The sequence below is a fragment of the Mustela nigripes genome, chromosome 6 (assembly GCF_022355385.1).
Source record: "Mustela nigripes isolate SB6536 chromosome 6, MUSNIG.SB6536, whole genome shotgun sequence".
Classification (NCBI taxonomy): Eukaryota; Metazoa; Chordata; class Mammalia; order Carnivora; family Mustelidae; genus Mustela; species Mustela nigripes.
This window is the reverse complement of record NC_081562.1, coordinates 88,779,920-88,798,232: the sequence shown is the minus strand read 5'-3', so window position 1 is coordinate 88,798,232 and position 18,313 is coordinate 88,779,920. Positions and strand designations below refer to the sequence as shown.

The 18,313-nt window shown below is 43.3% G+C and overlaps 1 protein-coding gene across 4 annotated transcripts in view; it reads left to right on the top strand.

The window, feature by feature from the left end:
• CBX5 (chromobox 5) overlaps positions 1–12,689 on the top strand; it is a 37,578-nt gene extending 24,889 nt beyond the window's left edge. For 3 of the 4 annotated variants that reach the window (XM_059403308.1, XM_059403309.1, XM_059403310.1), the window contains exons 4-5: positions 2,561–2,661; positions 4,319–12,689. In XM_059403308.1, the coding sequence (XP_059259291.1) occupies positions 2,561–2,661; positions 4,319–4,469 (252 nt within the window). In that variant the 3' untranslated portion in view covers positions 4,470–12,689. The remainder of the gene's footprint in view (positions 1–2,560; positions 2,662–4,318) is intronic. The other variant, XM_059403311.1, reaches the window with a different exon arrangement.
• Positions 12,690–18,313: the final 5,624 nt, after the last annotated feature.

Here is an 18,313-nt window from a genome sequence, read left to right as displayed (position 1 = left end):
GCATACAGCTCAGTGGCATGTGTATTCTCTTTTGATTCTATTATTTCTGCATTTTCTAAATAAATTAATTTTCATCTTCCTTTTGAATCTTTATTGTTCAGTTTGAAAAGTATGCTTATGAAATTTTGATTTGATGTAGTTTCTTTAGTTCTTCTGATCATTAATTCTTAAGTACTCGTATAAGCACTATTCTTGCCTTTCTTTTTTCATCTGTATCTTTTTCATCTTTGTACACACACAGACACACACATTCCCCCTCCCAGCTTCCATTCCTTTCATTTATTTCAAGGTTATGAAGACTTTTGTGGTGAAGCATGTATCATACCCTTAACGTTTAATAAAATAAAAGCACAAGTCCACTTCTGAATCTTCTAGCATCACTGCCATAAGCATCTCTGTTTATCTTCATTCTGCTTGATACCCATCTTTCCAGAACTTTCATTCTCAGCCCTGGCTGCACATTAGAGTCATAAAGGTAGGGCGGGGGGATTTTTAAAAAGACCCAGTATCCAAGATTCACCCCAGACTAGTTAAATTCAGATTTCTGTGAGCTGGACCTAGGCACAGAATTTTAAAAGACTGACACAAGTGATAGAGAAAATGGGAGATCAGTGTTCCAAAAAGAATTGAAGTAAGTGAAAGATTGGAGGCTGCAGGTGGAAGTGGACTCTAGGTTTGTGTTTGTCTGTTTCCCTGATTAATTTTATTTTTTACAACCTTACTTTTAAAACCACTCTATTCTGGTGAGGTGTGTATATCATTATGATATAGTGTACTGATAAGGAATTTGAGAGTGCCTTCTCTAAGGAGCTAAGACTTGGTTCTTTCTTTCTATTTTCTTTTTTATTAGTCCTTTGTATTCTGGCTTTTGGCATTTGATTCATTTTCTAACTAAGTAAAGAGACCAAAAAACAGCACAGCAGAAGACTTGTGACTAGCCATTTGTGACATACAGTGTATTTCCTCAACCTAAGGTTTCTGTCCTTTTCAAAAAGGAGCAGTTTGACTTTAGACCTGCTAGCCAACATAAAGAGTTTCATTCCTAGGCCAGGTTCTGTTGCTGCTGACCTTGAAAACAACCCCCACACGTCCTTTGTAATGTTCACCTGGGGCCCCTGGCAGCATTCTCAGCAGTGCTGGCGGCTGTCAGGTAGATAGCTGGCAAGATAGGTGATTGTATGTATTAAAGGTACAGGAGGGGATTGCGTTTCGTTCTTTAGACCACTGCAGAAGAAATTTGTTAGTCGGCATTATGCCTGATTTAAGATTACTGCCTGTGTGATGATTTTAGCATTTTCCTCGCCTCGGCTCCTTTTCAGCAGCTTGAACATTTTTCTTCCCTTCCCTCTCTATGTGGCAAACTGTTTTCAGCCCCCAGCTATGATTTACGACTCCGTTCATGCGCCAGCATTCCAGCTGTGAGCAGCTGTGTGCACATCTGGGAACCTCCTCCCCTTAAGCGCCCCAAAAGAGGCTGTGTTTTTGAGTCAGTATCTCCCCTGATCCGTGGATGGAATTTCCTTCCCAGTGAGGGTTCTGGTATCTTTGGGGACCACCTGGATCCTGAATACTTTGTATCTCTCAGAAAAAAGCAGGGTGAATGTCAGATCAAAGAGATTTTATTATGAAAATCAGACATCGGAGATTTAGTTCATTTGGGCAGTCTTACTAAATCTTTTTTATGTTGCCACTAGATAAGTTTGCATAATGTTCCATAATAAGGTTTTTAAAATTACCTGGTTTGTTTAAAATGTCACTGTTTTGTGCTTAGCAGTGCCAGCACACCCGAATCTGACTCTGCGCCTTGTCTCAGTGGCATGATTGCATTTTGAATAATCTTCAAGAAAATTGCCAGTTTGTTTTAAGTCATTGTCCAGTTCTATTCTGTAGTGCTAACAACTCATCCACATCAGGAGGGGATAAGCACAGACTAGGGCCTCTTCTCCCAAGTGTGTGGGTATTGTAGTATGTGAGCTCTGAAGGAAATCTGTTTTATGGTACTGCCTTGAATGATTCTTACCTCTGTTCTTTCATCAGTATAGACAACTGTGTGAAAAGAAGTATTAAAAATATTGGTCAGTGTTAAAAAGTATATATATATATATATTGGTCAGTGTTAAGGTAATAAATGTCTAAGAAAATTAAGATTGAGAGGTGGTATATTTGAAGTTTGTAAAATGAAAAAGGCTTTAGTTCAGATAAGCATGGACTTGTTTATTATCTCAGAAGCAACAATTTAGGGGTATCAGTTCATAATATCAAGGAGATTAGAGAGAGTTCTTAGGTGATGCCTCTAGAATATCTTAAGGGCTATGAACAAGTTTTAAGGGCTGCTTCTAATTCTTGAAGGAGTATGGAAGAACAACTGCATCTTCTTACAAAAATATTTCTTGGCATCACTGTCACTGGCTGGCCCACTACTGTATTTCTTAAGTTGTAAGAATTCTTTGAATTGGTGACAAAAATGAACTTAGATTGTGCTTTGTTGAACTGAGAAACAAGTTTTTTTGTTTTGCTTTCTTTTTTTAAGCTGTAATCTTTCTTTATCTTCTATTTATAGCAGAGCAATGATATCGCTCGAGGCTTTGAGAGAGGACTGGAACCAGAAAAGATCATTGGGGCAACAGATTCCTGTGGCGATTTAATGTTCCTAATGAAATGGTGAGAGAGATTGGGCCTCACTGTACAGTTGTCTTCTTTGCTGGTGGCTTGAATTTGTATGGAAGATAGGGAGGGAAGATGGAGTATTCCCCAACTAAGAATTTTGATTATCAAGGATCTTTGGCTAGTATCACCTGTTAGTATTAATAGAAATTGTGGTTGGAAGTAGATTTAAGACATTCTCAGGCTTTGGTGTTAAGCGAAATTATTTTAGCCCCAGTACCTAAGATAGTTTTGAGGTAGGAAACATATAGACATGACCTAACCATTTATTTACACAGTTCTGAATCATTTACCGTCAGACCATGAGCCTGTGGCCATAAGATAGGAGTTGAGTGAGGCTTTCTGCCATCACTGAGGATCAGAACAACTGAATAATGTCTAAAGAGAAGAATAATCTCAACAAAAAGCATTAAGACTAATACTAGCCAAAGTGTAAGTTACTTCATCCGGTGGAGGGGGCGTCTCTTAGAGGAAAGCGTAGTTACTTCCCCTCAATTGGGTTTCTTAAAGACAGGGTGAGATTTATGGTGTGGCCCTCACTGCCTCTCTGTTTCCAAGTGTTCTGGGCTTGTGATTTAAATTCGGTCTCTAAATAGAGGCTTCATGCTGCATTGCCACTGAGGAAGCTAATTTACTTTAAAGTTGTAGAATCAAAAGGTTTAATATTTTATCTGATCGAAATTTTGCTGGTAAATTACCCAGAAGCCTCGATTTGAAGAATCATTATACTCTGTCAGAAATAAGGAGCTGTACTCTTTTTCCCACTCAGCCATATGTGTTACTTACAATTTACATTCACATACTAAGTAGCTTTTTTTCCCACCACAGTCCAAATTTGAGTGTCTGCTCCGAGCTGTGTGTTTTCCCCTCCTCCTCCTCACTTATAATACTTAACCTCTATGAATTAAACGTCTCAGTTTTCTCGAAAGGGAGGTAGTTGTCTTTGCTCAAATCTCAGTGGAATTTTAATTTAAGATACTTTTTTTTCCCTCAATTTGGAATACTGGTTAAGGGATTTGCTAGATTTTTTTTTGTTATATATGGTAGTAGAGCCTTTGTAACTTGGATAATTGAAATTTGCAGCTAATTCCTACATTTCACTTTAGTGACTAGATTTTACATTCTCTCTTATTTCCCCATATGTGAATACTGTTGTAGACTTGAGTTTCTGTTTTCTTATTATTCCAATCCATAGTTCTCACTGAAAGGATGAGTGTTTAAAAGGCCACAAGATGAGGAAGGTTAAGACCCTTTCAGTCAGATGATCCGGAAACTGGATTGAACATTCTGTGCATAATCAATAGGACTGAGTGTAGGTTTGATTGTGTTCACTCAGTACCTACAAATCAAAATTATGGGAGTAAATTTCTATAACTTCATTTTCAGCCTTTTGATTAAGCCTGCTATGTTTTCCATCTAAGTTCTAGCTGAAGACTTCTGGTTCTGTCTGATGTGGTAGTTAAATGATACTCACTGATAATTTATTCACTTGAATTTCTCCTAGAAAATATTGAGCTGTTAGGGTCCTTCTCACCTTGAAAGCAAGACGGAGAGGAAATTAAGTCGGTTAAACTCATAACAATATAAACTTTGGTTTAGGTAGATTCTCTCTCACTCTCACTTCCTCTCCTTCTATCATATTCTCTCTTTCCAGGAAAGACACAGATGAAGCAGACCTGGTTCTTGCAAAAGAAGCGAATGTCAAATGTCCACAGATTGTGATAGCATTTTATGAAGAGAGACTGACGTGGCACGCATATCCGGAGGATGCGGAAAACAAAGAGAAAGAAACAGCAAAGAGCTAAAGGAGGGGGTGGTCTCTGTCATTTCTCTTTGTATATAATACATTCACCTCCCTGCCTCCTCTCCCTTCTGCCCACCCCCTTCTATCCTAAACACATCCATAAAAAAATGTGCTTATCACTGTGCTCCACAGGAGAAATGTTGGTATTGGTTCTCTTGTAACATAACTGATGGTCTGATTCATGATAAGTGTCTCTCTGTGAAGACCAGGCATTTACATACTGTGTGTAATTCCCACAATATTTTCCTATGCCCTCATCTCTTCCTTCTGCTTCCCTGTGACCTCAAGATGAATTTTAACTTTTTAATCACCTTAGAGTCTTGATCTTTTCAGGGTTGGTTGCTTTTTAGATTGGGGGATTTTGTTACAATGATGATGAGTTTTGGTTTTTTGCTTTGGTTCTTAAACCTGTTGATGACCAGCTAGCTTTTGTTTTGAGATGTTGGGATGGAAAAGATGTTCCCATCTTTTTTAAAAAGCCAGTAGCAACTGCCTACCTGTTGGGGCTTTCCCAACCTCGTTCAGCTCTACCCAGTAGAAGACAGGGTTCCTGGTGTGGTCATCTGGGCCACCCTCTGCTGTTCGTCTCCACTCATCCTCGCAGAATAGCTCCGTTCCTTGGAGAACTTGAAATGTTACACTCAGATTTGTCAAGACACTCTCAGCCCCAGGACTTTTGGCCTTGTTTCATAGCAATCCCTGATTCTGCTTCTGCAAAGTGGTGTAGTCTGTCCTAAAATGACAAATTATGAACTGTGGAGATTTTTAGCTATTCGTACACGAGGATGTTGGGGTAGGATACAGTTGTCTTTATGATCACCTTTGGTATATATGTATTTTTTCCTCCATCTCTCACATTTGGACTATATATGTAGGTGTGAGTGACTGCCTGGTGCTTGCTTGTGCCAAGGTGCTAGGCACCCTCCAGCCCTGCCAGCTTTTGTGGCCTCCCAAAGCATTCCTGGTACCAAAGAGGCTTCAGACCTGACCCTCACTTCTCAGTGGACCCAAGTTTCCCCTTCATGCCATTATTTTCTGTGGGGAATTCTTGGAGGGGAGCCATCGGCCACAGTATCAATTTTAAATATTCATAGCGTTTGTAGTCGTAAATTTCTTGCTTTGTTGACTCTTGGATTTGCCACCAAGAGTCCCCAAAGGATTACTGCTCTTCCCTTTTTCCACCCTCAAACTCTTTGTTGTATTTTATTTTTAAAAATACGTTTCTGTGGAAGACTATCGCCTCAGAGTGACAGGTCCTGGCATTAGCATGTTGACAACAACCACCTGTTCCTGTTCAGAGTATTTCCCTTTTGCTTCTTTCTGCCTTGCCATTATATTGAGAGATTATTACCTAATCTTATCCTTCCATCCTTTTCCCCCCAAGAAATGCCCTATTTCTCTTTAGCCATTTTCTTTTAGTTGGGGGTGGGGGTTGGCTAGAGGATCAAGACTAAAAGTAAGGAGATAGCAGGGTTATGAGCATCCGTGTCCCAGTCCAAAGCTGAGGAATTAAGAATAAATGCTTGAACTAGCCTTAACTCTAGATTTCACCAGCCATTGAGGGGTTTTTTGTTGTTGTTGCTTTTGATTTTTAAAACATATAGCTTTCTGGCAGGAGCAGTCAGCCATTTCTAGATTCAGAGTAATCAGGGGAATGGATAGATTGCTCCAGTCCACAGATGAGCTGAATAATATGCAAATCATATACCCATTCATAGCATTTGTTACCATTGCTTTCCTGCTCAGCTGCTGATTGAATTCTGTGTGCTTGTATAAATTATGTCAAAAATTACACTGCACAGTTGAGAAGACAGCTGTTGCTGCAGTGACATGACAGACTGGAACAATGAAGCTTTTGGTTTAAGTCACCCAGGAAAATCCTTCTGAATGGTAATGTGATTGGGTGAGAACTCCTAACCCATACCTCAAGTGGGTAGGAGTTTTTAATCTCCATCTTTCTTTACTCTGAAAGAATTCAAGGCCTAGATCGAGTGCTAGATAATTGACAGTTGGTTAGTACTTAATCTGATGGGCATCTGAAAGAAAGAAAGGATAGTCAGGAAACAGATTTGTCATACAAGTAGCCAAGGATATAATTAGGATAGACAAGAATAAGATAGAAGTAGGCCAGAGCCCCTGAGGAGGTAATCTGGGCCTGTTGATTTGCAGGTGGAGAAAATGACAGCTTGTCCACAGAGCCGGTTTGTGTCTCCCAGGGGCAGTGGGCATGTAAACTACAGTGACTGTTTTTCAGACCAAAATCAACATGTGAACAAAGAAAACAACAGAATTAGTTGGTGCTGAGATTGGTCCTAAAAAAGCTGGGGCACGTGTTTGCTGTGGTTATAGGTAATATTTAAAACATTCATCAAAATGTGATTTTCTTTTAGCAAAGGAAGTACCATCTACTAGTCAGCTTTTTAATATCTCACTTTTCACTCCATCTTTTCTGTTCATAGTTTACTGAATCATGATCTTGTACTGAATGCTGCCAGAGCAGTTGTTTTCTCCCTGCCTACCCACAACTGCTTCTGTAGGAATCTAGGGAGCCAGAGGCCAGCTCTGGCTTTAGCCCTCAGAAGAAAGGAAACCAGATGCCTGCCTTGTGTCTCTGGCATTTGTTAGTTCTGAGCAGCTCTCCTGGCCCTTGCAACCTCAAATGGAAATCTGTCCTTATGGGGCTTTCTCCTCAGAAGAGTTAGTAGCCATGGGCTAAGCACTCTTAAACATCTAGGTCTATGTTGTTTGAAGCACATTTTTGCTGTATTTATTTAGTCTTCTTCCAAAACATCTTTCTAATGCTGAATTTCTTTTAGTAATCAATGTTCAAGGGTCTCCCTTTCCATAGGAGGTAGCAGAGCAGAGTTTACCAAGGTCATTGTAGCTGCTTTTTGAGTCCTGCACTGGGCCAGTACCCTCATGTTAGGATTAGCCATTAGGTACATCAGCCCTGATGAAAGCACCCATTTTTAACCTGGAGAGAGCCATATCATTTTTCCTCCCACAGTCCAGTTTTAGTCTGCCCAAGGGAGCATTTGAGCCTGTGGTGGTTCCTTAATACAAGTCTAAGTGGTCCTTGGCTGTCCCCCAGCCATATCTGTGTACTGCTCTTTGTTCGTGATGCAGGTTAGTCCTGTGTCCATAACTTGAACAGTTAGGTTATTCTTAACTCTCTTCATTCTTGTTCTGTGGCTACCCTACAGTCCATTTTCCTGCTGTACAGGTCAGATCCTAGGGCATTTTGGAAGGTACTTGGCATTTTCATCATGCCATTTTTTGGATCTGTGTTTAGTCCAGCTCACTGAAAGTACAGTAGGAGTCAGAGGAATCCATCCTGTGTCTGGGCTGGGGAGCACTTGTCTTTGCCCTTAAGGTTTGAGTTTGAGGGCCTAAAATACTGCCTTCCAATGACATGAGAACCCCAGGCTGGGTTAGGGCATTAGATTTGAAATGTAGAGGTTGTTTCTCACCAGTGAGGTCAAAGGAAAAGCTCATTTTGCATCTGTGATTCCATCCTTTTGGTTTAGGTTTTTAGATGAAAAATTGTAGTGTGGAGGTCTATACCTTTGTAATCAGATGGCCAAGCAAGCATACCTATGGCTAGGTGGAGAGACAAATGGTTTCGATCCAGTGTATTCTAGTTTCATGCTGGCTTTTTGGCTAATCATAAAAGTTACATTTTCAAAAACAGATGTTAGCAGCCTTTCACCCAGTAGTATACGATATGTTCAGAATTCAGTGTCCCCATCCAATTAATAGTGGTGGATTTGTATTGAGCTGTCCATACGGCGGCCATCTTAGTGTGCATCAACATTCATTTTACTCCACAAGCATTTTTTTTCGTTTTGGGGGTACAAAGTACAAGAAGATACAGTCCCTGACCTCAAAAAACTTTCATACTGATGTGGGATGAACTGACTGTTAATAGTTCAGTGTAGTAAATGCTGCAGTTGGGTACACATTTCTGTGGGGGGACAATAGGAGGGTGATCGTTCACAAGGGTGTAGACCTGGACCTTGGATGAATTGAGCTAACTGGCCATAGATGGACTACAACAAGGGCTTGTTTTATTCTAGAAAATAAAGATAACTGAAGGTTGGTTAGCAGTGCTGTTGCTTAGAGAGAAAATAACAGGTGAGTGGGGATTGAGAGCCCCTCATTTTGATCCCTGTTGTGGGCTCTTTGCCAAAGTATTTAATGGTCTAGTTAATCCTTGCCTGTGGAAAGTATTATCTGTGTTGCTGATACAGTTCTGTGGTGTTACATTATCATGGGTTCTATAACATTTATTCCTCTCGGACATTTTATCAGAGTTGCTCACACCTTTTTCAGTTTCTCATCCCTTTTGGAAAAATTAACATGAGGTTGGCTTTAAGCCTTAAACAGAAGACATACTTTTCAGTGACAAGGGATTTGCTCAAAAGAAGGCTTGGGGGTGCAGGTCTTAACACGTGAGCATCTACTGTGTACAGTGTAGTTTTATTCAACACTGCAAGGTGGTGATTTCTAGGCATTCGTGTGTCAGCTATGTGAAAACCTCTCCTGAAAGTGCACATACCCTGGCGTTTCAGATTTAAGCAGTCTAGGGAAGGCTAGAGGGAGGCCCAGCCCTGCTAAGAAACAGTTTGACTTTAAGAAGTTTCTAAATTCTGAACTGTGTAACCACAGAGTTGACTAAGTTTGGAAGTCAGAATTCCCAGGAATGAAGAGTAATTGTTCTGGAAAGTTAAAATGTGAAGGTTCTGTGGATAGCTTCATAAAACAATTCTAATTTCTTTGTGCTTGCGCTGGATTTCTTGAATTTTAAACTACCTCATCTTGTCTATTTAGAGTTAGCTTCAGCTTGTTATTGCCACTCTTTAACATCATGCTTGACTTTGGTTGTTTTCTGGCATGAAATTTTTTTTAATGTCCTGACAGCATGTTCTCTTGCCTTTTCATCCTGATCCTCATTTCATCATCTCATATTGTTGTTCTGTCAGAGAAATGTTTTAAAATAGTTTAAAATCTTGGCTTATGGGAAGAAAGTGATCCTTAATGGTATTTGTCTCTGGGATCAGTAAGAAAAAGAGTTAAAACAAGATAGTTGGGGGAGGGGACAGAACCTGCACTGGAGGCAGCTGAGGAGGGAAGAGCCATTAATTAAGACAATTTCAAAGTCAACTGATTGTGATCATTAATGTCACAATAGATCAAAACCTAATTATCACAGCCTAGGTAAGAGCCATCAGTATTAATCGGAAAATCTAATAGGAAACTATTATCAAGAAATTAGGCTAAATTGAATGCAATGAACTTTTTATCTTGCCATTCTGTGTGTGTGTGTGTGTGTGTGTGTGTGTGTGTGTGACAGAGAGAGATGTCCCCTGGCATTGGCAGGTGTGACCCTCAGTTGATCTGTGTTCCAGTGGCTAATTCATCACACTTTTTGAGGAATTCCAAACAGACTGAACCTGAACAGTCTTTGTTATTTTAATGTCTTGAACGTTATCCTCACCTGGACTTGTCCATTGTGATCAGCAGTCAGTGAAAAAGGGTTAATATTTAGGTCTCGGGATAGTTGGTCCTTCCTGGAATGAGAGCATCCCTGGTGGGCATTATACTGTGTGTTGGCAAATCATTCTTTGACTTTCTGATGTATGTAGAGTTGTGCTGCTCTGGCTATTGTGAGGGGGTACAGAGGAAGAGAGGGGCTTCCTGCCTGGAGGTTCTTCAAGAAGACCCGAGAAGATAGAGTTTAAATTGTGTCACAGGGCTTTTAAAGCTCAAGTCCGTGTGTTGCAGTTTCTGGTAGCTTTAGGATGTGATTCTAAGCTAGAACTGACTGTGGTTTTAGATTTTTCCCCCTAGTTTTAGGAGAAGGGTCATAATGATTACTACCGAAGTCCAGTTGTAAGTTCAGAGGTGGGGAAGGTATTTTTTTTTTCAAGCTTGATTTCATCCAAGAGTTACGCGCCTGTCGGGATGTTAAAGAATATTACAAGAGTCTTACAACTAGTTTTAGAGAACACTTTATCCCCCCTCTCTGAATGGAAAACTAGGGGTCACTTTTTATATCCTTATTCTCCAGAACCATTCATGAAGATCCTGCCAACTCCTGCAGTTGGGCTGGCACAGAAAGGCTGGAAAGATGCTGCCTTGTGGGCGTTGAGGGGAGGGACAGGCGGCAGCAAGAGGGTGTCTGGTGGCCAGATCCTGCCGCCTGGCTTAGCCTGGACAGAGTGCTGTGGCCACCATTGCTGGTTGCTAGCCTTGAGCCCCCTCCTCCGACCTTGCAGCTTAGAGCACTACCAAGACCACCACTGGGGACAAAGGTTCTTGCTCAAATGAGGTCTTGTTCTTGGATTTTAGGGCTTAGGAATAGGAGTTACTCAGTATAGAACTTTGGAAAATCAGTATGACTTACTCCCTCGCCTCTTATGATAAAGTATTCCTTTACAGAAGAATTCATGCCCTTAATGCTTAAAATGTAATTTTATTTGCAAAACATCCATTAACACATGATTTTTAGAAGCAGTCTGTGTTTCCAGAGTTCCTTACATTATGCCAGATAAATCATAGGCCCTCTGTTAATACTCAAGGGTTGGTTGAGTTCTTCTAATTTGCAGAGTGACGTGTACCTGCTGACTTCCTTTTGCTTGCACATGCACTCCAAGAAGTAAGGTGCCCTAGGGAGTGAAACAAGAATTGAGTGGATGCTGACTATGTGTGCCAACCTCATCTGACTCATAATGGCTGACCTTGGGCAAGTCACTCCTTTCAATGCCTCAGTTCCCCATCTGTCAAATGGGGTTGATGATACTGACCTACCTCACAGGGGTGTTGTGAGGCATTGTAAATCAAAGTTGGTAGAATACTTTAGCCGAAGTCTAAAGTCTAGACCTGACATAGGCTTTCCTCACTGAGCTATCCCAAGGTTGGAACTCCTAGTGACCTCGGCAAGTTCTCTGCCCCCCACCCCTCATCAAAGCTGCTAGTTCAGATGTTGACAGTGTTTTTGTGAATGTTGGAGTCTTAGTAGTCCAGACATAGGATGTTACGGGGGAAGGCACTTAGTATTTTCCATGTCTTGCATCCACGAAGAGAGGCTGTTTCAGACCCAAGAGCATTGGATTAGGGAACTATGAGGCAGGGATGCTACTGCTTGTTTCTTTCTGCAGGTTGGGAATTAAGGTCCCATTCCCCATGGGATTGGAACAGACTTCAGCTGTCTCAGGAGAAAAATGAATACAGTGGGCTTAATTTATATCATTGCTTTTATCATGTCCTCCCCCTACCCCCACCAAACTGAGTCACTGCACCCCTTGCCTCCCCATAGGAACAAGCTGGCTCAATAAACATAACCACTTTCTCCTTCCCCTACCAAAAAAGAGCCACCTTGGGAAAATTTTTTTCTAGAGCTATGTTTAACACTCTTAAAGCTTCATCCAACTTAACTGTACTCATTTGTCATCTTTTCTCAGTGTCCACAGTCTGAACCAGACTTTGACCTGTTTTTCCCTCTGGTTTGGGAAAAGTTTGGACACTTATTCCTATTTGCCCAAATGTGGGCTCAGCCAGCTCCTCTTCCCAACAGGGCTCTTTTTCCTTTCCTTCTCTTTGGCCCTAGACGTGTAACCCATTCAAAAGCACAAGGTCCTGGCCCCTTGCTGCAGTCACATTCTGGTTCTCCGTGCTTTATGGACTTGCTCTGTTCCCCAGCTCTGGTGGCACCAGGTAGTTTTGTGGTGTTCTGGAGGATGGAGAGAGCACAGTCTGACTTCCTGCCAAGTAGCCAGGAGTTGATTTACCCATGGCCCAGCAGCCTTGCCGCCTTTCCCACAGGATGGGATGGGAGAGAGACTGAGAGGCTGGGCATCTTTGCGTACTCTGCCCCATCCTGAATAGCAAAACACATCACATTTAGTAGCCAGATTTCTAAGTGGAAAAATGGGAAATTGAATTCTCTATGGACCTTTTTGGTTTGTGGGGGAGTTTTGGTTGTGTTTCTTGGTTTTAGTTCAGCCAAACATGTCGGCTTTTCATTTTTTAATTTTTTTTTAGGGTAAGTGATATATATATATGTTCGCCTTTTAAATGTAAATGTTTAAAAGTAGGCAATTTATGTGTTTCCACAACTGACATTGATGCAGACCTCATTCTCTCCCCCCCTTCCACCTTCCTCTTTTCCCTCTTTTCATACTCTTGTATTGGTTCTAATAAATGGTTGCTTTTCAAATACGGATCCTGAGTGGTGGTTTGAAAATGTGGGTCTGACACCCTTCCTTAATTTGGTCCCTGGAATGTCAGCCAGTTGTCACACATGCCTTTCTGAAAGAGCCCCGATACTTCCAGAACAAGGACTTTCATCTAACAATTGTTGGTCTCTGACTTGCCACAGGGTGGCGCAAACCTGAGGTAGTAAGAGACCGTGTTTCCTGTTTGTAGTCTGTTCCCTTAACCTGGTCAGACTGTGCCTTCCTGGGATCTGCACTCCTCTCTGCTGCCAGGGGCTCAGAGAATAAATACTAACCTTCAGTAACCCAGAGATCCCAGAAGAGTCAGCTCCTGGTCATTAGAATTTGTGGAAAACCACATTGACAATCTAAATCAGGCTTAAAAATCCCAGTATATGTGAGCTTGCAAATAGAGCTATTTTATTATCTTTTCTGATTTGCTTCACAAATACTAAAGAAACTATTTCTCTGATGACCTTTTTCTCTGCATGGGTTGGCAGGGGGGAGCAACTGGAAGTTGGATTAAGAGGGAAATATATAAGTAACTTACTAATTGGTAAAAGCCTGGTGCAGTTTTAAATCTCATGGACACAGGCAGAAACTCTCACAGAAGAGCAGTGAGGAAGGCAGAGGGGTCCCAGAACATAGACCTGCTCCCACTGAGATAGAACATCCCTGAAGGCTGAGCCCTTTCCCACATCTCGTCTGCAATTTCCCCTCTTATTTTCCCTTCTTGCTGCTGAGTTATAGGGTCTCCCCAGTCTAATCTCGTAAAGTCTTATGAAGACATCTGTAGGTTGGCTGGTTTAATGGTCCATGACCCCATAAACATGGGACAGGAGAGCCATTTGGTCCACTTCAGAGCCAGCCCCTTCTGGACATTATTTATTTCCCACCTCTGAAGCCTGGGACTGTTTGCCCCCTTCCCTTCCCTTTCCTAGTTCTCTCACCCTCACGCCACTTTGTCTCTGCCTAGAGCCTGCGCAAGGCGCGGCTCCAGGGTTTTGACACCCACGCTCCCACTCCTAAAACAACTGTGTCTTGGTTTTTGTTTCCCTCCAGTGTGTCAGGGGGGACGTATGCATGGCACTCATTCAGGTGAGCTCATCATCGCACATAACTCTTCTCCCAGGACTGTTGCCTCTCAGTGTGCTGGAGGAGTCTGGAGCCCGGCTGTTTTGCCTTCCTTTTGTCTCCACAAAAGGGCTGCAGAGCTAGTGGGATGGTTGCAGCACCGGCAGCCTGGGGAAAATGGAGGACCGAGTACAGGGGGTCTGTGCTTAGGTGGGCTGCCACGGGGCATGCGCTCTGTTAGAGTAAGAGGCCCCCCAGGCAGCCTCCACCTTTGGAAGGAAGCGGGAGCCCCGGTGTGGAGGGCTGCTGCCCTTGTCATGCGTGCTTGCAGACGGGAGCCCATTACAGCCTGCGGACATGTCACGCTGCTCCCCAAGCCTTGAGGGTGACCTGTGGAGGGGCATGGGGGCAAGCCAGACAAAAGCAGAGGGATCAGCTGGTGTGATGAGCCTGCCACGCGGGACTGGGGGGCTCTTCCGCTAGCAGGGGTAGGGGAGGTAAAGACAGAAAGCTCACAAATGCTTTCACTCAAAACCCTCCTGCTTGAAGTCAGGGACAGCCTGAAGACACATGCTGGGAGGGGTCTGGTCCTGAGCTCTCTGGTTCCTTGGCCTTTGTTTCCTCCTCCCCTCCCTCAGCTCTTCTGCTTCCCCCACCCCCTCTGCAGCTGTTAACATCTTGCTTTCCAGGTGCCGGCTCCCTCCTCTCTCAGCTTCTGTCTTTATTTGTGTGTCTGTATTTTTTATGGTTTCTCCCCTTTGTGTACTATATCGCGTGTGTTTTTCTCTTTCTTTGTCTTTTTTCTTCTCATTTCTGTTCTCTCCACCCCATGTTCTCTCCACCCCCTTTAAATTTCATAAACAGCCTCAATTTGGACATTTAATTTCAACCCCATCAAATTATTATCTTTCTTGCAACAATCTGGGACTCTTTACGAGCTCTTTCTACCCCATGCCACCTCTGGAAACAGGTGCATCTCTTTCTGTGTATAATGGGATGCTCCCTCCCAGATGGGGAGAGGCGATGCCTCATGCCTTTTCTGAGCAAAGCCTTGTGGTGTGATCATTTGGTTATGAGCCAGGGAGAGAGGAAGAGAGGCTGAGAATTGCGCTGGCTGATAAATCTGGGGGCTGCTGAGATGAAAAGGTTTGGGCTTATCGTTGCACCTCTTCCTTTCTTTTCCCTTCCTGCTGCTGCTGTCTTTTGGGGAGGAGGCTGGCGGTGAGCTGAAGGATGGGCCCTGGCTACTGCAGGCTGCAGCGAGGAAATTCTGTTTCCATGTCTGCAGCAAGGGTGAGGGTGGGAGGAGGTGAGATCTGCAGTGCGGGGGAGGAAGGCAGGTGAACTGAAGCCCTTGGCTGTGCTGTGCACACACAGGATGGACCATACCTTCCCGCTATTTCCAGCACCGTGAAGCACCTCTGTGCTGCCTGTTCCCCAATAGCCCTGCCCCTGCTGGAACCCTCTGCTGCCTCACGTTTCAACTCCCAGAGACCTGTGCCTGATTCTGCCCCTTTTGTCCTGTCATGCAGCCCCCTCGTCCAGTAGCCCCCTCCTCTAGTTCCTGTCTCCCTGTTCCAGTCTTACCTGCACAAGGAGCAGGGAGGCAGAGGGGAAGGAGCCACCAGGATCCTCCCAGCAGGGGGCAAGGCTGGTCCCCCTGTTTCTTGGAAGTGCGGAGGATGGGGAAAAATCTCTCTTGCTCTGAAACCAGCACACAGGATGCTCCCTTTTTCCATCTTTTCTCTGCCCTTTCTGCCTCTTCCTTTTACTCCTGTTCATGTCCTTTCTCAGTACCTTTTTCCCTTTTTTTCTCTCCCTGTTTTAATTTCAATGTTTCTAGGAATAGACAGCTAATAAGAGGGCTCATGGGAAGGAATTGAGAGGGAAAGAAAAGTACAGATTTTTTTTTTTTCCTCCTCCCCTTTCTGCTCCTGGGGAATTGGAGCATCTCTCCACCCTCGACCCTCCTGATTCTCTCAGCAATGATGTCTACAACAGGGACTCTTAACCTTGAAAAACCGCTTCTATTTTTAATTGGGTTGTTCACATTTTTGTGTATGAGAGAGACCCTTGTCATCCCCACAAAAGCAAAGTCAGTTCTCTGTGGTACTTTTCTGGTAAAAAATTTCGAGGTGTTCACTTTTGATAATTTTATAACTCTCCTTGAGGTGATGGGAGTCTGGGGTGTTGCTGTTCAGCTACACCAATTGCATCCTTATTTCCGTCTGAATTTGTGGCTCCCTTTCAGCATAGGAATATAAACTTCGTTCTAGGGGCGGGTGGTGTCTTGTTGCTCCATTCATCAACCTAAGGGATCATGGGGCAGGTAGAAACTGTTTCCCTGATTCCCTCCTCCACCCCTAAAAGGCAGGCCCAGCCTGCTGATAGAGGGAGGCAGGGAACAGTGGTTGGGTGTATTATCCCCACCTTGCTTTTTTTACTCAAAGCAGAGAAGAGGGTTTCCAGTTGGATTAGGGAGCTGGGTCCAGTGTGGCTAGGAAAGACACTGCTTGGATAGAGGGCGTGGAAGAGAGAGAGAAGGAGGCACAAGGTTGTCTCTGTGAGAAACTGGGAGGATGGAATGAAATAAGGAAGGGTGGGAGATGAGAGGCTTGGAAAAACCAGATGCTGTGCAGGGATGTGTGTGTGCCCCAGCCCAGATGCGAGGACCATGGAAGCTCACAGAGGAGCCTGCAGAGCCCTCCGAGGCTGTGGGCACAATGTCGTCTTCACCCAAACACAGACGGCTGGCACTTTACTTCTGAAGAGCTCTGGGCAATGAATCAACTTAGCATTTACCCTCATGTGTTTGGAGTCAGAATAGTCTTTGCTCTGAACCGGATGAGTGCCCTGAAAATTTAAAATATATTTCTGATTACTTCAGGAGGCCCTCTGCAGCATCCTGAATGACTTCAATCTCTACCCTGGCATGAGGGATGCAAGGCCTGGAATCCTCCTGTTTTCTGCTCTCCATCCCCAGTCCTGCTTCTAGTGTCTCAAGAAGTATAGGGGGAGGGGAGATTGTGGGTTGGCAGTGCAGGGGTCTCACCGGCTGCAGAGAAGATGTTCCATCCCTCACAACTGACCAGCTCTTGCTGTCGCCAAAGGAGAGGAAGCCAGCAGCTCCCCTCCCTCCCAAAGAAATGGCAGGCACACACAATTGTGTGTATATGAGAATTCGGAAATAACTCTCAATATACATTTGTGCTCATATGAAACTATTCATCTCCACTGAGTCCAAGTTGAGTCTAATGGAGGGGAATAAATGGTCTAGGAAATTCAAGGTAGTAGATAATTCTCGAATCATTTATGAATATGATTGAAAGGTGCTTTGGATGGCACACAGGCTTTGGAAGGTGCTTTGTGGGCTTCTCTGGGCCAAGAGGAAGAAGTTGTTAATAGAGGCAAACGAAGGCAGTTCTCAGCTCTGCACCAGGACAGCCATATGGTTCAGAAGCAGAAAATTGCAGGCAGCGTGTCTGTTCAGGTGGAAAGGCAGGGAGGCTGGAGAGGGCCTCAGGGGCAGCATGCGATTGGAAGGCCAGTCAGCATGTTGGAAGGCCAAAGGCACAAAGAATGGCAGGATGAAGTGTAGATTGAGAGAGGTTAGGAAGCAATAGAAGCTCATAAATGACCTCACTCTAGAATTGGCCAAAGCACCAGCCCAGAACAGCCCTAGTACTGGGAAAAAATCATTAGCTTGACTTGAATCATTAGGCTTTGTCATTCAGAGGCTGTGTGATATTGGGTAAATTAATTTCCCCCTCTGGGTATGAGTTTCCTGGTGGGGGCAGGGAGGGGGAAGGACTTGCATCAAATACTGAGTAATAATTTCATTTTTCACAAAATATTTTGCCTTTTATTATAATAAAACTGATATAAGGAAAAACTGGAAAGTATAATTCTATCATGTTAATGTAATTAATATATTTTTATGTTTGTGTGCTTGACTGGATTTTGTCCATATGAGATAAATTCTTGTTTTTATGTAGTGTGTATACCATTTTGTATTTTTTTCACTTAACATTATAAAATAGTTCCACAGCACTATGTATTCATAATGATCACTATTTTTATTTATTTTTAGGATTTTATTTATTTGAGAGAAAGCATGCAAGAGTGCTCAGGCATGAGCAGGGGGTAGGGAAAGAGGGAGAGGGAGACACAGACTCTCCTCCCCTCCCCCCAGCAGGGAGACAAGGACCCTGGGATCATGACCCGAGCCCAAGGCAGACAGTTAACAACTGAGCCACCCAGGCGCCCCTAAAATTTTATATATTTATTTGTGAGAGAAAGAGAGAGAGAGCACAAGCAGGGGGAGCGATGGGCAGAGAGAGAAGCAGACTCCCCACTGAGCAAGGAGCACGATGTGGGACTCGATCCCAGGACCCTGGGATCCTGACCTGAGCCGAAAGCAGAGGCTTAACTGACTGAGCCACCCAGGAGCCCACAGTCACTGATTAAAATGATCATGATCTGTCATGATCAAATAAATACATAAAATCTGTCAAATAAATAAATAAAAATCTTTAAAAAATAAAAAAATAAAATG